Here is a 20,477-nt window from a genome sequence, read left to right on the forward strand (position 1 = left end):
TGAAGTAATTGGCTTACATGTAATAGTTACGTAATTTTAAAAATATTTTAAACACTGGTATCACACTTAAGCACAATTAATTTAATTTCTTTATTTTAAATTCATGTGTGCTATAACCCACTTTGTTTAAAAAGGAGGAAGATAGCACATGCTCTTCAAGATTTGGTCTTTTAATTTTGAAGGTCCAGATAGGTATTCTTCAAGTTGGTAGTCTTTGGAGGACTATTTGAAGCTCTCTAAGCTTACTCATAAAATCAGAATGCTAATTTTTGTATTTAGAATGGAGGAAATGCCTTCACAGTGGTTTACTTATTCTATGTATGGTATAGCACACTTTTTCTCACCATCTTAAGTACCTGAGGGGGGAATTAGTAATCAAGTTATTTGGTGATCATAAATTACACACAATTTGATGATTTTGATGGGTGCTTTTAATTCTTGTATAGAAAAAAAAAATTCTTGTGTAGAAAAACCCAGATAAGCAATCTTTTCTCCCACAATACATTTTAGCTCTCTGGTGATACAGATTATCAGCTCCACAAGATAATATCGCTTACTCCTTTGAAAGGAGATAGATAGACATAAGTTTTTATGTGCCAGGTTTCTGACTTGGGCATCTGAGTAGTTGGTGATACCTTTTTCCAAGATAAGGGGAGAAGGGATACGTTTTGGAGAAGGAAGATTTCAGTTTTGAATCTGTTGCGTTTGAAACATCTGCAGCATAACCAAGGAAGATAGCTAGTATTCATTTGTAGGTGTGGATCTGGATCTTGGAGAGCAGTCTGAACTATAGATACAGTTTTGGGAATAAGCAGCAAATAGATAATTATCCCAAGGGAATGAAAGCGATGGACCTGAAAGTACATACAGAATGAGCAAAAGGCCTGGACAGATCTTGTTGGAACTTAATTTTTAAGCGCAGGGGAAGAGACTTCCTGTAAAGCAAATTGAGAAAAAATGGCCAGAGAGTCAAGAATAATACCAGAGTACTGTTAATCATGGAAGCCAAGGTACAAGGAAGCTTTAAGGAGAAACTGATCAGCAGCGTCAAATAGTAACAAAGAGGTTGAGTATGAGGGAGAAGTAATGTGTCTGTTGGGTTTAACAATAAGGAGATTGGTAGTGACCTTAGTAAAAGCAGCTTCAGTATGGTGTTGGTGATTGCAGCCAGATTGTGGTGGACTCGGGGCAGTGAATGTGAGGTTTGGAAATGAAAGATAGTGAATATGGATAGCTCTCGAAAGAAGTTTGGTTGTGATTGTGAAAAAGAAAAAAAACAAACTGGGGAACCATGAGTTCATAGACATGTTCTTTAAAAGATGGGAAAGAACTGATTTAATTCCTTTATTTTCTCTGAAAATATTTGAGTACCTTTTAAGTACTGGCACTGGGCATATAATGGCAAGAAACATGGATGTGGTCCTTTGCTCTCTGTAACATAAAGAAGTAGATATGATAATATATATACATGTATGCAAGGGACAATAAATATGTCCCCTGTCATAAATGATGGAGTATAGATCCTGAGAAAGTGAGGGGAGAAGTCCTTTAAAGGCGTAGATAGATGTAAAGCCAAGTTGAATAGATTAGCCTTAGGCACGAAGGACTCCTTTTTCTGGACAGAAGAAAGAGAGGGTAGGAATTTTTGAATGCCTGCAAACAAGTCATGCAGATTAATAGTACATTATGTAAAATGCAAACAAATGAGGTTTGAAATGTAGGATATAAAAAGCTAGAACGTATATCTTAGTGGCATCCAATTTAACCCATACCTTCAGATTTAGTTAATACCATGGTACCAGCAATTGGCTGCACTCATTATGCCCTTAAGGCTGATTGCATTCCTTTTGGTGAGCAGCCCAGGCCAGGCAGCAAGAAAAAGTATAAAGGCAAGAAAAACGTGGAAACTTAAGTGCTCTAAGGGGGAAGACAAAACTCTTCTCCCAAAAAAGCCAAGAGCTTAAAAGAGGATACACCGAGAAAGGAGCAGGGCATAGTAAGAACATAATGGTGTCTCTGAGACCTCATTAAGGAATCCATTCTAAATAGTAACTTGTGCAAGGAAAGATTATGTTCTGAGATTCCCTTATACTGCCAAGACATTCCTAGGTTTCATGTAAAATTTTATACAGCTAAACAATAATATATTTTTTTAAGATTTTATTTGTGAGACAGAGAGATAACGAGAGAGTACACGATCTGGAAGGAGAGGGAGAAGCAGGCTCCCTGCTGAGCTGGGAACCCGATATGGGGCTCGATCCCAGGACCCTGGGATTGTGACTTGAGCCGAAGACAGATGCTTAACCGACTGAGCCACCCAAGTGCCCCATAAGCAATAATATTCTAATGCTACAGCTTTTGCTATTAGTAAAGTAGGATCTGAGGATTCACCAGTAAAGAAAAATGTATAATTATCATTATATGACCCAAAGAGAAGAGAAATAAATATATCTGTAGTGTGTAGAGCAAGTAAATTTTGTGTATGTTGAATTTGCTGATTTGGTGTAAAATATCAGTAGTAGAGAAAATATGTTTGCTTACATTTGCATAAGGAACCCTGGAAGGATAAAAGAGAAATTAATAAAAGGTTACTTGGAGGATATGGGGTGGTAAAAAGTGTAACTTTCCACTTGTATAATTTTATATAAAGTATTTGCCTATAGAAATAAGAAAATTAAATTTACCACCAAGAAAAGTAAATACATAATGTAAAAGAAGAAATTAAGGCCCAAGAATTTTGATTTTCACTCTCTTCTCTAATTTTTTCTATTAATAATGAGAAAGTCATTTTCCTTTTTTTGGTCCAGTAGCTTATTCGTTTGAAACAATTGAATTCCCATAAACTATATAACTGTCTTAATAACATGTATTATTTAAAATAATTTCAGGATCCTAGAAACTTTCTATTTTGAGATAATTATAGATTCACATGCAATTATAAAATAGAGGGATTCTATGTGTCCTTCTCCCAGCCTTCCCTAATGGTAACATCTTGCATAACTAGTACTGTATCACAACCAAGATATTGGTACAGTCTGTCAGCCTGATTCAGATTTCATCTGTTTTATATGCAGTCATTTGTGTATGTGCATGTATATATTAGTTCTATGCAATTTTATCATGTATATAGGTTTTTATGACAGCCATTACAGTTAAGGTACTGAATGATTCTGTACTTTTAAATGAATATTAAGTTTGAATCATAGAAACCTTTTCATAGATTTTTTTTTTTTCTTACAGTGTTTTGGAACAACACAAACTGACAAAAGAACAGTGGGAAGAAAGAATACAGAACTGGCATGAAGAACACAGAGGAATGCTGAGGTATTTGGGTGGCTATTTTCTTAGTGTTTTTCATCAAATTAAAGTATTTTTATTTCATAACACTAGTACATCAGATTATCCCCCAAAGATCATTAGACTTACATGAATAAATATAAAGTACTAAATTTTAATCCAAAGTATTTTTGTAATTTGTTTGGTATTACTTTTACCTAAGGATATTACAGTAAGCTTTATTTTAACAGGGAAGATTCTATGATGGAATACCTGAAGATTGCCCAAGATCTAGAAATGTATGGAGTCAACTATTTTGAAATAAAAAATAAAAAGGGAACTGAATTGTGGCTAGGCGTTGATGCTTTGGGTCTGAATATTTATGAGCATGATGACAAGTGAGTAAATTAGTTGCTGGTCATTAACCAGTGATCTGTATGGCTTTAATCTTATGCTGTGTTTGTAAAAGTTCATTCTTGGCTTGATTACTCTGCTTTTTTTTTTTTTCCTTCCTTAAAAGATTAGTTAATGCCACGTAGACTTTTAGATGTCATGTCTCCATTTTGTAGCTTTAGTGTTCTGCTGCTTAGTGTATTTATCAGGATGATTCACTTTTATTTGATCTCTTGTGAGTTCTGTCTAGTAAATTAATTAAAACTTGTTCCCTTTATAAAAGGTGAAGAATGATTCCTTAAATGTTACGCCTGGCATATAAGGTGAAATTGAAACTAACGTATATAAGAAATCAAGAACAATGAGACAATGAAATTAATAGATGTCTGATTTATTATATTTTTGTAACTTTTTAAAGACATAGGAATTGTTTTGAATATTTTCAGACATCAGTAAAGTAAAATATCACTGTGTTAAGCATAGTGAACAGTGTAATTTTGTTTTGAAACTGATAAGGTATTAATTTTTATATTAATACAGAGTATGTCAGACTCTTATAATACTTATAGGAATGATAGCTACAATTGCTTTATATTTTCTTTATTTGCTATACCACATAAGCGTTTAAGTCCATGCCAGTAATGCCTTCTTGTAAGGCATTTGTCTTTATTCTAAAATTCTAGAATTTTAGTTTCATTGTTACAAATATCTAATAAGATACACATTTCTAACACTACATACTAAGTCCAAAAGAGAGCGTTTTAATTATTTTACTCTGATACGTATTTTTTATTTACAAAGCGAGTTAAAATGCTGTATCATTCAGAAGAGAATATTTTGAAGTTTTTGAAAAGCAAAAAAGACTTTGAGACTAATTTTTGTGGGTCAAATTTTTTTTTCCTTTTCTTTCTTTAAAAAATTACTGAATTAATTTCCATGAGAGTACCCATTATAGATACGGTTACAGATAAAGATGGGGAATATGAAAGAGAGGGGGTTAGCTCAGAATGGGAGGGACTGATACAGGAGATTGTGGACAAAGGGGATTTTGGTCTTATCTGTACTGGTTCATTTTTTAAAAAATAATTAAAATCTATTATATTTCCAAAAGATTTTTTATTTATTTTTTAATTTTTTAATTTATTTTAGTTTTTTAAAAGATTTTATTTATTTGAGAGAGAGAGAATGAGAGACAGAGAGACGAGAGGGAAGAGGGTCAGAGGGAGAAGCAGACCCCCCGCTGAGCAGGGAGCCCGATGTGGGACTTGATCCCGGGACTCCAGGATCATGACCTGAACCGAAGGCAGCCGCTTAACCAACTGAGCCACCCAGGCGCCCCTCCAAAAGATATTTTAAAAAATCAAAATAGGGTACAACTTTAAAAGCTTAGGTTCTTTTGCTACTAATTACCTTTATGATCCTGGTCAAGTTATTAACTCTCTGAAATTCATACAACTGCCAAGCTTACCTTACAAGATTGTTGTGAGAATTGTATCAGGAAATTTAGAATTTTCAAAGTAACATGTAAATGTAGTACAGCATTACCTTAAAAATACTATGGTCTAGCAGCCAGCCTCCTTTTTAAGCAGGTAACGTTGACATTTGAATCGCCAGTAGAGGGCAGTATAACGCATGGATATTGAGTAAAGGAAGTTTTATGTAGAAAAATTATTTGCTGTGCTGCAGTTCGTAATCTCCTTAAGAATTAAAAGGACTTTCAATAGGTAGAAATTCGTACTCTATTCTCAGAAGACTTGACTAGAAAGATACCTTTTGGCCAGCGTGAGTATCATAATCATTTTGCACACTTATTATTAGATAATAGTGACACATTTGATGGGTAGTCTGAAACAGTAAAATACACGAAAAGCAGAAACAAAATTACTGTTGCAGTCTGATTCCTTGAATCTTTGTGTGCAGTGTGGCAAAATGGGGGTAACTTGTATTTCTTAGAGTTGGAAATCCAGCTCTACCATTTATCCAAACATTTGTGTATGTGAATGTCTAAATTTTTTTCTGTTGAGATATAACTCACATACCATAAAATTAACCCTTTTAAAGATATTGAGAATTAGTGTTTTTAATGTTACTCACAAATACATTTTTAAACTAAACAGAGAAACGAAATAAATTTTTTTTATATTTAGTAACATGTCCATAATTCACATGAAAACTTATGAAGACTTCTTCCCCCCTTCTTAAACATATTTAAACTAATAGTTATAGTAGCTTGAATCTAAGTAGAGCTCGTACAACACCCCAAAAAGCTCAGTTCTACACTCTAGGTTGCTAGTGTTTTCTAGGTAATTTTAAGAAAATAAGTATAGTGTTTTCAAGGCTCATGACACATCATGAAATTTTTTGATAGTTAATTCTGTTTTATGTGGCTTAATTGATCAAATTTCCCCTTAAAAGATAATAATGTCAATAGTATAAGTAAGCTAATGCATTTGAAAGTCTGGCACTCTTAAGGTTGGTCATTCAGCTAATTTGGCCCCAAAATGTTACACATTTTATGTTTTGTTTTTTGCTTTTAATTAAAGGAATGCTCTCATTTTTTAAGGTTAACACCAAAAATTGGTTTTCCTTGGAGTGAAATCAGAAATATTTCATTTAATGACAAAAAATTTGTTATAAAGCCGATCGACAAAAAGGCACCTGTAAGTAAAATTGTTTTATAAATGTTTTCTCTATTAACTCTTTTTAAATTTCCGTCACTTTGCTATGATACCATTTGAATAGTGGCATTGTTCATTTATTGATTTGCTCCTGAGAAACACTCCCTTTCCATAGTTTAACTTTTCTGCTGATAAAATAATGAATTATTAAAAATACAAGGTTTTGATCTTTTTATAACATGTGAATATTAGTGTTACTTTCATTGAGATTCAGCTGTAAGGTGGATGATGTTTTATTGGAGGTGATTGAAAATAATCACCATTCCTAAGGAGCAGTTAAAAACACTTGTTTGTTGGTAACCTTCACAGTTATGGGCAAATATAGCATACTTACTAGGAATTAGGAGATTTTATGATTTCTAAACTGTGTAATATGACATTCGAATTCATACCGCATATTGAAATTTAGTACAGATTATTGTGAGAGAGACTGTCCTTCAGGAAGATTTTAAATTCAGAAACTTTATGTTTAGGATTTTGTTTTTTATGCACCTCGTCTGAGAATCAATAAACGGATTTTGGCTTTATGTATGGGAAACCATGAACTATACATGCGAAGAAGAAAGCCTGATACTATTGAAGTGCAGCAGATGAAGGCTCAGGCGAGGGAGGAGAAACATCAGAAGCAGTTGGAAAGGTATGGAATTTAAGGTTTTGATTCTTAATTGAGTAGGTGGTTTAAAATTTAAGAATGCTGTTTCTTTAACCTACTCTGAGTTTACATTTTTACATTGTTTTAATTGTATTATAATTGAGTGAGTAATTATCCTTCTACTCTTAAAATGAGTACGTATGCTTTTCAAATTGGAAATCTTTGGTATTTCTGAGAAAGTAGCTTTTCATGAATTCATAGATGTGCTTTTTTAATTTTTTAAATATGCTTGCTTTTCACTAATTGACATTGGTTTGGGTACTGTAGTAGTTTGGAATTTTTCAAGCTTGTTCTGCTTGTGACTTGTACTTCTTAATTTTTCAGGGTAAGAATTGCTTGAATAAAAATTTTGCTTTATTTATTTTTTTAAAAAAGATTTTATTTGTTTATCTGAGAGAGAGCATGCACACGCACAAGCAGGGGAGGGAGAGGAACAAGCATAAGCGTGGAGCCTGATGTGGGGCTTGATCTCACAATCATGACCTGAGCTGAAATCAAGAGTTGGACGCTCAGCTGACTGAGCCACCCAGGTGCCCTGCTGAATATTTTGCTTTAAAACAGTGTCAGTGACACTGGAGAACTCAAGTGAAAAGCCACTGTACAGAGCAACACCAGTACCCCAGCCAGTGACACTGATTTGTTTTTTTTTTTTTAATCGTGGTTCACTTAGACTTTTGAAAAAAGATACTATTAAATATATATTAGAGAGTTTTTGAAATGGAAAGATAGTGAATGAAAGTGATAGTGAATGAAATTACTGGGTCCAGTAGCATAATTCCCAAATTTGATTTAGATTGATTGGGACTTAATATTTTATTTGAAAAAATTTAGAGACCAACTTAAAGTTAACTTTTATTGAGGAGATCTTTGTAGTGTAGAATAACAGTCATCTAAGAAATAGAGTAGGCCGTAAAGAAAACAAAACTGAGGAGCTCTAAACATATATAAACTTAAATATTTCAAATGTACTAGAAATAACATGATTTGAATCTAAGAATTAAATAGATCCTCTGCTAGATAAAATTTTACTTATACCACATAGTGTTTGTGTTGAGTAATGTGGTGTTTTTGTTGTTGTTGCTTTTTCTTAAATGTTCTATCTAATTTAGATAGCTCTCCTCAGGTTGTCTGCCTTAGAGACTGTGCCTTAGAGAAGTTTACTGCATCACCAGACATTTTTTATATAGGTATGAGACTTTCCAGTAATTCCTGACCAATTAAAGACACTAAGTTGGATTGACTGGGCTCTCTCATTTTTCACTGCTCTCCTGTGGCTTAGGATCACATTGTGGTTCTAGTCTTACGTGCCTTTTTAAGTAGCTCTTTATTGTGCTTTACTTTCTCTATATTCATACCCATCGAAGCTTTTCCATCTATCTCTCTCAAAGACAATAATTTTTTTCCTTCTTTTCATGTACCCTTACCCTCACCCTCTCTTTCTTTCTCTCTTCCTTTCCTCTCCTGGCCTATCTCTAAGATATCCTGTCATGAGTTTAAAAAATCGTATCTCATACTCATCATTCCATAAAATGTCCCCTACCTGTTCTTCTTATCTGTAGTGTTGATATATTATTTACATTCTTAAATATATTTGTCCATTTGTCCTTTATTTCTCACACATAGAGGAGAGTGCTGTATGGCTTCTAGTATATGTAGTATGATTAAGAAGTACCATTTGGTGATGGTACTGTATTTGAGTTACTCTAAAGCCTAGATGAAAGTGGAAGACTTTAAGTTTCTTTGCTCACACAGTAACCATCCCATGGTTTCTGTCTTGGAAAAATTTTACAGTGTTTCATTAGCAAACATTTATTGACTGCCTTGTACACTGTAGGAATTTAATAACTTTAATTCATTTGAATGCCTAGAGGATGTTTTATATTAATGTAGCCACATAGGGATTTGGCAGGTCTTTCAGAAATGGCATGCCAAGTCTTCATTTATTCCCTGCTTTACAGGTCGGAAAGAGAAAAATGACAACTATATATGTGGAAACAGTTTTGGTCAAGCCCATTGGCAAAGTAGCCAGCAAAGATACTTGGGGGAATGCTCAGAGGTGTGCTGCCTGTGCTGCTGGAAGCTCTTAGGCAAGAACAGTAGCTGGGAAGGGGCAGCAAGGGACCTCTTTCCCTACAGTACCTTGGTATATGTGGTCATACACTCTCCCCTTAACTCCCATAACTGGGTTTTCGGCAATGAAAACGACATTATATTCCATGGGTTGTTGGTCTCTATAGTCTGTGTTCTAAGTTATTTACATCCAAGTTGAATGATAACTCATTGTGTAATTCCTGAACATGTTCTGTATAGCCAAAATTGTTACCAAATTTAAAAACGGAGACAATTTAGAGTCAGATACCCATATACCAGTTGTAGCTTAGCTATGAGATGGGTCATGGCTGGCTGCCTGTATCATTAGGACCCAGCTTCAAGGATGCAAAGATTTTTGTGAGAAATAATGATAGTGGTATATAAACATTCAGCAAAGTACCTGGTGTTTAATAAATGGTACCTAGTATAATAATTCTTAATATTATTTTTTTAAAAACATTTTATTTATTTGAGAGCAAGAGAGAGAGAGAATGAGAGAGGACACGAGAGGGGGTAGGGTCAGAGGGAGAAGCAGACTCCCTGCTGAGCAGGGAGCCCGATGCGGGACTCGATCCCGGGACTCCAGGATCATAACCTGAGCCGAAGGCAGTCGCTTAACCAACTGAGCCACGCAGGCGCCCCTTAATATTATTTTAATGCATAGTCTGAATAGAAGCTGAATATAAGTTAGCTTTTAATTTTCAGTGAAGAAAAATATAATTGGGTTCATCTGATATTCTTTAAAAAGTAAGGTATTCTAAAATATTCTCTGCATGTTAGTCCAGAGAATTGAGTTCATTAATATGCTATTTATGCTTATAGTACATGGTTTTATGCCTGAAATTCAGATGGCAATGATGTCTTTTTTGGGAATATTTACATGTATTCAGATAAGTATCAGACATGAAATCATAATTGATTTTTTTAAACTAAAAAAAAAAAGAAAATTATTCCCATTAAAATAATGGGAATATTGAATATTGATTAAATTTATGAAATAGACAATATTATCTGGTAGTGCTTCATCTAATTCTTATTCGTTTATATTTCTGGCCTTCAGCATAGAGTCTGACCAGTGGTAGGCTCTTGGTAGTTGTGTGATGAGAGTTCTGGCTATATTTAAAAGAAGCGGTTTCATTAGGCCCCTGGCAGATCCAGCTGAGTGAGAGAGGTGGTCTCAGGATGATCTGTCTTAAGCAGCATTCGACACCTACTGTCGTTCTAATGGAGTTGTCAAAGGAGATAAAACTGATTTGTCATTTGTATATTAGATTAAATTGGTACTACCTTAGGAATTAAAAATGTGTTAATTTGGGGCACCTGGGTGGCTCAACCATTAAGCGTCTGCTCGGCTCAGGTCATGATCCCAGGGTCCTGGGATCGAGTCCCGCATCGGGCTCTCTGCTCAGTGGGAAGCCTGCTCTCCCTCTCCCACTCCCCCTGCTTGTGTTCCTGCTCTCACTCTCTCTCTCTCCGTCAAATAAATAAATAAAATCTTTAAAAATAAAAAAAAGTGTGTTAATTCATGTTAGTGATTGAAAATTGTTGCCCTCCCAGGTTATCTTACTTAAACTGTCTAAAGTAAAATAAGCTTGTGTGCTCCCTTTCAAGCCTTTCTTATTTCGCTCAGTGGGAACTGTGTAGTTAACTGCTTTTGTGCTGGCCTGTAATTTATTGTCAGAATTCATCGAGTATGCAAGTGATAAATCTCCTTATTTATTCCCGCATTCAATCTGCATAAAAAACATGCTTTTCACACAAGGGATGTATTTGACAGTTTTACTTTCTAGCTGTTTTATAAATTTGTCCCTTGAAAATCTTTCCAAAATGTCTAAGTTTTTAATATCTTTTTTGTTTCTGTTTTTTTTTAAGATTTTATTTATTTTGAGAGAGAGCATAACTTGGGGGAGGGGCAGAAGGAGAGGGAAAAGCAGACTCCACTCTGAGCAGGGAGCCCAATGCGGGACTCCATCCCAGAACCATGAGATCATGACCTGAGCCGAAGGCAGATGCTTAACCAGCTGATCCTCCCAAGCACCCCTTTTAACTTTTGAAATAATCCTGGACTACATTTTCCATGACCTCACAAAAAGAAATGCGTTGTATTCTAGTGTACGTGCCTGTAACAGGGCAGTCCTATATTTTTAACTGGATGGGTTATTTTTTTTTTTTTTTTTTTGAAGCCCAGCTGAATATAATGAAGATTCTTAAAAGATTTATACTTAGTTTCTTCTTAGTGGACTCACAGTACTTGGGTTTCACGTAAATATTTCTATGTATCCATTTGTAACAGAACAATTCTAATTCCTCTTCAGGGCACAACTAGAGAATGAAAAGAAGAAGAGGGAGATAGCAGAAAAGGAGAAGGAAAGGATAGAGCGGGAAAAGGAGGAGCTGATGGAGCGGCTGCGGCAAATTGAAGAGCAGACGGTGAAAGCCCAGAAAGGTAGCAGTTTCCTTTTGACGTGGCGTTCACCGTTGTTCCTCTTTGTCTGATATTTCCTCACTGCTGGTAAATCTCATTTGTCTTGTAGAATAATTACACTTATTTGTCACAGTAATACGTAATGGAATCACATCATAAACATGTTTAACTGAGGCACACGCAACACTCATGTGCTAGTTTCTCTTTCATTTGCTTAAACACACAGCTGTTTTCATGTGCAGCCTTACTTATGGTCGGAAATGAATATAAAAATTTATTCCTCTTACGTCAGGGTTCCGTAAATATACATTTTCAATACTTGCTAGCATTTAAACAAAAGCCATTCTATTTGATGCTTTTTGGATATTTAAGTACTTTAAGGCATCTGAATACTTTAAGGCATTTTAAGCTATTCTGACTATAATAAACTCTTTTGGAACTCAATCTCTAAATTTTATTTTAGTATATTAAAAAAATACACAACACATAGAAGTGCGTTGGTTTTTGGTAACACCTTGGTAAGAACCTACTTCCTATGCAGAATGTAACCAAAATGCTGCAGTGTATGGAAAGGATATGTTGGATTTCGAGAGTGGTTTATAGTAAATAACTCTAGGATATGCTACTTTCAAACAACAAAGAGTAGGAAGAACAGAAGAAAAAAAGGAATTGAGCAAAATAAGATGTTTTTTTCCTTCCTAAGCAGAAGTTGGTGGGGGATGTAATATGAAATATATACTATTTGTAAAACTAAAATTAATACTTGCTTTCCTGACAACTAGTAGAAGCAGCCATTAGTTTTATTATTCTAAGTAGAGTAATAACCTTAGAGTTTATTAAATAATTACCTTATTTAAGGGTTATTCTATTCCTTACATCTGGCTGTCATGGTGGGGAGATGCTCTTGAGCAGTGGGGAGAATAATTTGCAAATGGGTGACTAAAAGAGGAAGTCACTGAGATTGCTATAAACCCGCAAATTGTTGATCATTCTAATTCCAAGAGGATTGGAAATAATATTTCTAAGAGAAGAAATAGAAAAAAAAAAACCTATGTTTTATTCTGACTCATTAGAAGCCTCACTTTTCAAAGCTAGAAAAGACCTAGAAAACTATTTAGTTTAGTGGTCAGAGGTATTAAACAGACTTGCTCGCAGACCGTAACACAAGGGCAGAACTTATTTTCTGAATTCCAACTTCATACTGTTTCTACTACTCCAGGTGCCTTTTTCATCAATTAAAGTAGACCTTTCTTTCTTTCTTTTTTTTTTTAATTAAAGATTTTATTTACTTATTTGACACAGAGAGAGGGCAGGAGAACACAGGCAGGGGGAGCAGCAGAGGGAGAGGGAGAAGCAGGCTCCCCGCTGAGCAAGGAGCTGTATGTGGGACTCGATCCCAGGACCCTGGGATCGTGACCTGAGCCGAAGGCAGACGCTTAACGACTGAGCCACCCAGGTGCCCCTAAAGTAGACCTTTATGAAGTGCCTACTTTGTGCTGCATTTTAGGAATACAGATATATAGCATGCATGGGAGGGAAGTCTGTGTGGTTGGCAGAAATAAGATGTATTCCTAAAAATATAAAGTGAGGTAATGTGTACTAAGTGCCATGTGAATACAATAAGCAAAACTTTGAGAGGAAGAATGCTGTAAAAAAATGGAATGTGTGTTTTTAAAAAAAGTTTAAAGAAATATATGTTACTGGTATATTTTAAAGAAAAAATTGAATGATAGAGCTTTTTAATTTACATATCTTTCTGAGAGAATAGCTACTTATTAAACCTTTCAATCTTGTTTATTTAGGATGTATAATAAAAATATTAATGATTTACACACAGAAAACTACTCAAGAAAGCACTAATGAATATAAGGAAGGTAGAACATAAGAAAGAATGTAGAGTATCCCTATGAAGACAATTTCAAATCAGTCAACTATCTTATGGCACGGTCATCTAATTTGTTTCTTGGGGTTTTTTTTTTCCCCCCTAATAATAAAACTTTCCCAGGCTGTCCTAAAATCTGCATGATTGTCTTGTAATTTATGCTAAATTCTCACTCAAATGCAGTAACTCTAGTCATATCTAAGTCATAATATTTAGTAGATAAACCTGTAAGTTTTTGTTTGAGAAGAAGCTTTTCTATACTTCATTAAAAATTTTTTTGAAGTCATTATTATTTGAAATGAGTTATAAATCATTATATAGAACTATTCTCCCATTTACATTTCCATAATTCACACTTATTTTTATCATTTTTAAACCATTTCTGAGGGTATATCTGAGATATAACAGAGTCAGACTTGCATTCACTTACTGTCCTGGCAAATATCAAAGTGAAATCCCACCTTGAAAAGACAAACCACAAGAAGGAGTTGAAGTATAGTGATGTCATTCATTCTGCATACTTAACTAAGCACCTAGTGTGTATGAGGCACTGTTGTAGGTATTGGGGATATGGTACTGAACAGATACGGTCCCTGCTCTCATGTAGCTTACATTTTATTGAGGAAAAACAGAGTAATAAAATTAACAGATAATCAAAATTATTTTATGTTTTAAGTGCTTGGGGGGAAGTAAGCCTGATAGTGTGATGAAAGCTCTTGTTGGGAGTTGGGGGGGGGGGGTGTCCATTTTATGTATATATTGTTTATAAATAGGAATTAAACAATAGGAGTCAAGCTTTAATTTTGTCATTAACTTAGAATATGACCTTTAGCAAGTCATTTTAACCTCCCAATTTCCTTAGGTTCCTAATTTCTAGAATGGAAGTAAATAATCCCTAGTTTAATTTTCTGAGGTTTTTTGGAAAGTTTTTAAAAAAAATTTATTTGAAGTATAGCATACCTATAGTAATGTGCATACCTCTTAGGTATCAGGCTTAATGAATTTTTACCAAGTGAATTTATTCCTGTGACTACCCAGAACAAGGTACAGAACATTACCTGCACTCAGGGAACCCTCCCTTGTATCTCTTCCCATTTTTTCACCCCAAATGTGACTTACTCATTCTGATGTATATCATCATAGAGTTTATTTATTTGTTATTTTTTAAAAGATTTATTTATTTTTGTGAGATAGAGCGCACGCGCGTGTGTGTGCATGAGCAGGGGGAGGAGCAGACTCCCTGCTGAGCAGGGAGCTCGGTCAAGGGATCCGGGACTTGATCCCAGCACGAGGACCCTGGGATCGTGACCTGAACCGAAAGCAGATGTTTAACCAACTGAGCCACCTAGGCGTCCTCATCGTAGAGTTTAGTCTTATTTTTAATAGCTCTGTTAAGGTGTGAGTCACAATACCACACAGTTAACGATTTAAAGTATACATTTTAATGGTTTATAGTATATTCAGAGTTGTGCCGCTGACCACCACAATTTTAGAACAGTTACATCACCCCAGAAAGAAATCCCATACCCATTAGGAGTCACTCCGGTTTTTTCCGAGTCCTCCCTCTGCTAGTCCTAGGCACCTACTGATCTACTTTCTAGCTCTGTAGACTACATGTTCTAGTCATTTCATATGAATGGAATCATGCAGACTGTGGTCTTTGGGAACTGTCTTTCATGGAGCATAATGTTTTTGAGGTTCATCCATGTTGTAGCTTGTATCAGGCACTCATTTTTATGGCTGAATAATAATTCCATTCTATGGACACTACTACGTTTTATTCATTAGTTGGTGAACATTTGGGTTGTTTCCACCATCTGGCTATTCTGAATATGTTGCTACGAACGTTTGTGTACTGGTTATTGTGTTTTCATTTCTTTTGAGTATAAACCTGGGAGTAGATTACTGGGTCATATGGTAAGTTTATATTTATCTTTTTGACAAACTGCCAAACTGGTGTCTGAAACGACTGTACCATTTTACATTCCCACTATCAGTGTATGACTTGTATGATCTATATCCTCACCAACACTTGCTAATGTTAGTCTTTTGGATTATGGTCATACTGGTGGGTGTGAAGTGCTACTGTGGTTTTGATTTGCATTTTACAGATGGCTAATGATGTTAAACATCTTTCCATATGTTTATTGACCATTTATATATCTTCTTTGGAAAAATGTATTTTTACATTTCTTCCATTTTTCAACTGTGTTGTCTTTTTGTTGTTGAGGTGTTAAGAGTTTTTTCTGTATCTCAGTACACATGTTTTAGGACATACCAGACCTATCTATGATTTGCACGTATTTTCTCCCATTCTGTGGGTTCACTTTGATGATGATGTTCTTTGAAGCCCAGTGGTTTAAATTTGGATGAAGTCCAGTTTTTTTATTTTAAAGATTTATTCACTTGGGGGAGAGAGAGTGTGAGCACAGGGGCGAAGGGGAGAGGGGGAGAGAATCTTAAGCAGACTCCACACTGAGCACGGAGCCCGACGTGGGGCCTGATCTCATGACCCTACGCACCTGAGCTGAAACCAAAAGTCGGAGGCTTAACTGACTGCACCACCTAGGTGGCCCTGGAATCCAGTATATTTATTTTTTGCTTGTGCTTTTGGTGTCATGCCAAGAACAGTCTTGCTTGTTTTTGAACTACATGTAAATGAATTCATGTACTCTTCTGTTTGGCTTCTTTTTGTTCAAAACTTATACCTGGAGCTGTAGTTTGTTCTTTTACGTGGTTTTGTAATATTTATTCTGTTGCATGTAGATACCACTAACGATAGACATTTGCGATAGTTCTAGTTCCGGCTATTATAAACTGAGGCTGCTGTGAGCACTCTTAAACATAGCACTAAGGTATTAATTTTGGGGAGGTATCTGCACCCGGCAGTGGAGTTGCTGGAGCACTGCTACAGTTTATCGTAGATACTGCTTCCGTCTCTCCAAAGTGATGGCATTGCTGCTCCTTCCTACCAGTAGTGAAAGCTGGTTTGCTCTGCATCTACATTACTTTGATGACTTGTTTTATTGTCAGGGCTTCCTCTTGTGTTCTCTGTGTAGCCATTCTGGTGAGCACAGTTAGTACTGTGCATTTTCTTGATGACTGATGATTTGATTTAAGCACTTTTGCAAATGCTTATAGCATCTGTAAAGTGCCTTTTCATGCCTTTTGCCTATTTTTAAAAATTGGATTTTCTTTTTTTTTCTTACTGATCTGTATTGTTAAAAGAAAACCTCTCCATGGTTTACCTTTTTTCTCTCTCAACATAAGTTTCTCTTAATGAAGAGAAGTTCTTTAAGTCCCACGTACCACTCCTTCCCTTATGGCTGTGTGTGTACTATTTCTTACTGCCTTCTAGATACTGCCTTACCTTCCACATTCACGTCTGAAATCCATATGTAAACGATCTTTGTAGGAGCCGTGTTATTTCTTCCCATATATATTTCCATTTGACCTGGACCCATTTATTACAAGGACTCTCCTTTCCCCGTTGAACTACAGCCATCACCTTTGTCACAGATCCAGAAGACGGTATGTATGTAGGTCTGCTTCTGGACTATTCTGTTCCACTCACCTATTTGTCGATTTTATTGTCAGTGCCACACTGTTCAGTTACCAGTTTTATCTAGAATTGAAACTGACATGTTTCATAAGTGAGTAATAGGCATACAAGAAAGTACATGTCATGTCCAGTAGGAAGCATGTTATTACTTAGATTTTACAGTCTCTTTTATGACATTAATTATTAACGGTCACACATTGCATACTTTTATAAATTATTCTGAAGTTGAGGAAAGGAAAATAATTACTTGAAAAAGTTACTATAGGGAGCCACAGCTCCTATAACAGGACAAACCACAGCTCCAGAAGAGTTTATTATCTGTCAAGACTGTCCCTCGCAGTGGGAGTCAACAGTCTGGATGTCCTGTGCATATTTCACAGCACAAACTCTCTCCTGTGGTATTGCGAGGTGATGCACCTCCTGGATCATTCCTGGGTTGGTGATTTCTCTTTCTGTTTCCCATATTAACTGTACTTTTCCTTTCCTCCCATCTTCTATTCATGACCCTCTTCTGAGTAGAGAGTTTCTGGAAAGGAAGTTCTGGAGATGGATAGTCCAAGAGAGGAAGCTTGTTAGCTCTTGGGATGTCTTCGCTGCACACTTCTGTGGGTTGAGGATGTGTTAACAGTGACCGAATGTGGTGACAAGCTCCATAACTCTGACTGATCTTCCAAGTTGGCATTTATTTCTAGCTTTTCTGTTGGGCTCCCACTCCCTGCCCCCAGCCCCTATAAGTAAGTGTAGCCTTTTCAGATCTTCCTTCCTTCATGTTTACTCTAAGCCACAGGAGGAAACATCACATGCTCTTCACATTTGCAGTTTTACTGGTTGTTTGGTGGTTATAAATATTTTCTCTTTTGGGGGGATGGTGCTTGAATACATGGTTCTACTCAATGTTTTGCTAAAATAAAATTAGTAGTGTATCTGTGTCCCTGTCAAAGACCTCCCGGGGCGCCTGGGTGGCTCAGTTGGTTAAGCGACTGCCTTCGGCTCAGGTCATGATCCTGGAGTCCCGGGATCGAGTCCCGCATCGGGCTCCCTGCTCAGCGGGGGGTCTGCTTCTCCCTCTGACCCTCTTCCCTCTCGTGCTCTCTGTCTCTCATTCTCTCTCTCAAATAAATAAATAAAATCTTTTTAAAAAAAAAAAAAAAGACCTCCCGAATTTTATGTTTGTTTATGGGGAGCTATGGATTGTGGACTTAAATGTTGAAGGGAGAATGAAGTTTTTAGAAGATAGTATAACCATAAGGAAAATACTAATAACTTGAACTTCCATGATTATAAAGGGGACTCTTGCCCTTGACATCTCTGCAGAGGGTTTGTAAGATGCCTGAAGATCTGCTTCTGCATTATTGTGTTCCTCTGGACTTTGCATCTTTCCTCATTCTTTGCTTTTTCTTCAGCGTTCCTAGATAAGCAGTATCTATCATAGTTATGTTAACATGTTTGCTAACTGCAATATCTGGATAATCTTTGGGCCCATACAGTAGTCTTTGTTTTGGGGGGTTTTAGGGGTGTTGGAAGGGGTCATTTGGTCCCATCTTCCCGTATGCCTGGTAATTTTGGTTGCTTGCCCAACATTGAGTTTGAAACATTAGGGAGACCTGGGATGATGTTACTTAACTTGAGAGAGGATTTAATTTTCTTTTGACAGGCAGAATATGTGCAGATCACTGGTGGAGTTGAGCAGGGTTTCAGGCTTTGCTAAGGTTGGGCAGAACTTCTTAATTCTATGAATTCTAAGAATTTTTTTTTTTTAAAAGACTTTATTTATTTGACAGAGAGTTAGTGAGAGCAGGAACACAAGCAGGGGGCAGTGGGAGAGGGAGATGGAGAAGCAGACTTCCTGCAGAGCAGGGAGCCCAATGTGGGACTCGATCCCAGGACCCTGGGATCATGACCTGAGCCGAATGCAGACGCTTAACGACTAAGCCACCCAGGCGCCCCGAATTCTAAGAATTAATGACAGTGGAACTTCCTTGCTTTTTTTAATGATGGTATTCTTTTCCTAGGGAAAAAATATGATACTTAGTAAACTATTACCTTAGACTGGGAAAAGGAAGAAAACTCTATAATCCTTTTGGGATAATTTAGTTCATTTATTTATTTTTTACTAATTCTTTTACAGTTATATAGTTTCTAAGCTTTGCCTTTAGGGTAACATAAGAGATCATTTGGCTTGCAGAATCTTAGACCGGTCAGAAATCAAATTTGTGTTCAAGCCTGATTGAGAAAGAGAGGCTTTCCCAAATTTTATTAGCTTGAACTTAACTTCCTTGTTATAAACAACATAACCATCTACATCAATGCAGTACTGTTAATGAGAGAAGCAGCTTATTCTTGTAACCTTTAATCTTCATCCTGAAAGAAGTTATCTTCTAAAAGAAGCCATATTCCTTGGTACCCTCTTACCATGTGCCAGACCTCAAAAATTGTAGGTCCTAGCTCTTTATGAACCAGAGAGGCAAAATATTGATATTGTTTATCTTTCTTAGCTAATCCTTCTTGCAGGTGTTCTAATGGGATCCAAGGTCTTGGAGGCATGTTTGTTTCATAGAAATATTCTTTTTTTTTTTTTTTTTGGTATAACTAGGTTTTATTGTTTTTTAATTTATTTGTCAGAGAGAAAGAAAGCATAGCTGGGGAAGCAGCAGGCAGAGGGAGAAGCAGGATCCCTGCTGAGAAAGGAACCTGATGTGGGACTCAATCCCAGTACCCTGGGATCATGACAGCCAAAGGCAATCGATTAACTGACTTGAGCCACCCAGGCGTCCCTCATAGAAATATTCTAATATGGGGATTTGTAAACTTTTCTGTACAGGGCCAGGTAATAGTACTTCAGGTGTTGCAGGCCAAACGGCCTCTGGTGCAATTATCAGCTCTGCTGTTGCAGAATGAAAGCAGTCATGTACTGTACATAAACACATGAGGGTATTGAACTGAATGAGGGTACGAGTTCCAGTGAAACTTTATTTACAAAAATAAGATATTGGCTTAGTGGGCCATAGTTTTCCAGTCTCTGTTCTAACTCCTTTAACTGGGGAGGAAAGAAAGAAGTCATTTAAAAACCTTCCTTTCTAGAAGAGACTAGAATAGGTTTGAAGTTTTCAGTTTATTTTCAACATTTAAAATAATTTATACTTACAGATCACAAAAGAGCCATTGCCTTGTCTACATTCTTCAAAATGATACTTACTGCAAAAAAGTATGTAGAAAATAATGAATATTGGGAATATTTAATTGAAAATTTAACTTTAAAACCGAAACTTATTTTTCTTTCTTTCTTTTTTTTTTTTGTAGTGTTCCATGATTCATTGTTAGCATATAACACCCAGTGCTCCATTCATTACGAGCCCTCCTTAATACCCATCACCAGGCTAACCCATCCCCCCAACCCCCTACCCTCTAGAACCCTCAGTTTGTTTCTCAGAGTCCATAGTCTCCCATGGTTCGTCTCCCCCTCTGATTCCCCCCCTTCATTTTTCCCTTCCTACTATCTTCTTTTTTTTTTTTTTTTT

General features: G+C 36.2%; 1 protein-coding gene across 2 annotated transcripts in view; it reads left to right on the top strand.

The window, feature by feature from the left end:
* RDX (radixin) overlaps nt 1-20,477 on the top strand; it is a 78,807-nt gene that overhangs the window by 15,964 nt on the left and 42,366 nt on the right. For both annotated transcript variants that reach the window (XM_044919756.1, XM_021696572.2), the window contains exons 6-10: nt 3,241-3,324; nt 3,528-3,674; nt 6,233-6,329; nt 6,821-6,984; nt 11,406-11,536. In XM_044919756.1, coding sequence (XP_044775691.1) covers nt 3,241-3,324; nt 3,528-3,674; nt 6,233-6,329; nt 6,821-6,984; nt 11,406-11,536 — 623 coding nt within the window. The remainder of the gene's footprint in view (nt 1-3,240; nt 3,325-3,527; nt 3,675-6,232; nt 6,330-6,820; nt 6,985-11,405; nt 11,537-20,477) is intronic.

Source organism: Neomonachus schauinslandi, chromosome 11, assembly GCF_002201575.2.
Source record: "Neomonachus schauinslandi chromosome 11, ASM220157v2, whole genome shotgun sequence".
Classification (NCBI taxonomy): Eukaryota; Metazoa; Chordata; class Mammalia; order Carnivora; family Phocidae; genus Neomonachus; species Neomonachus schauinslandi.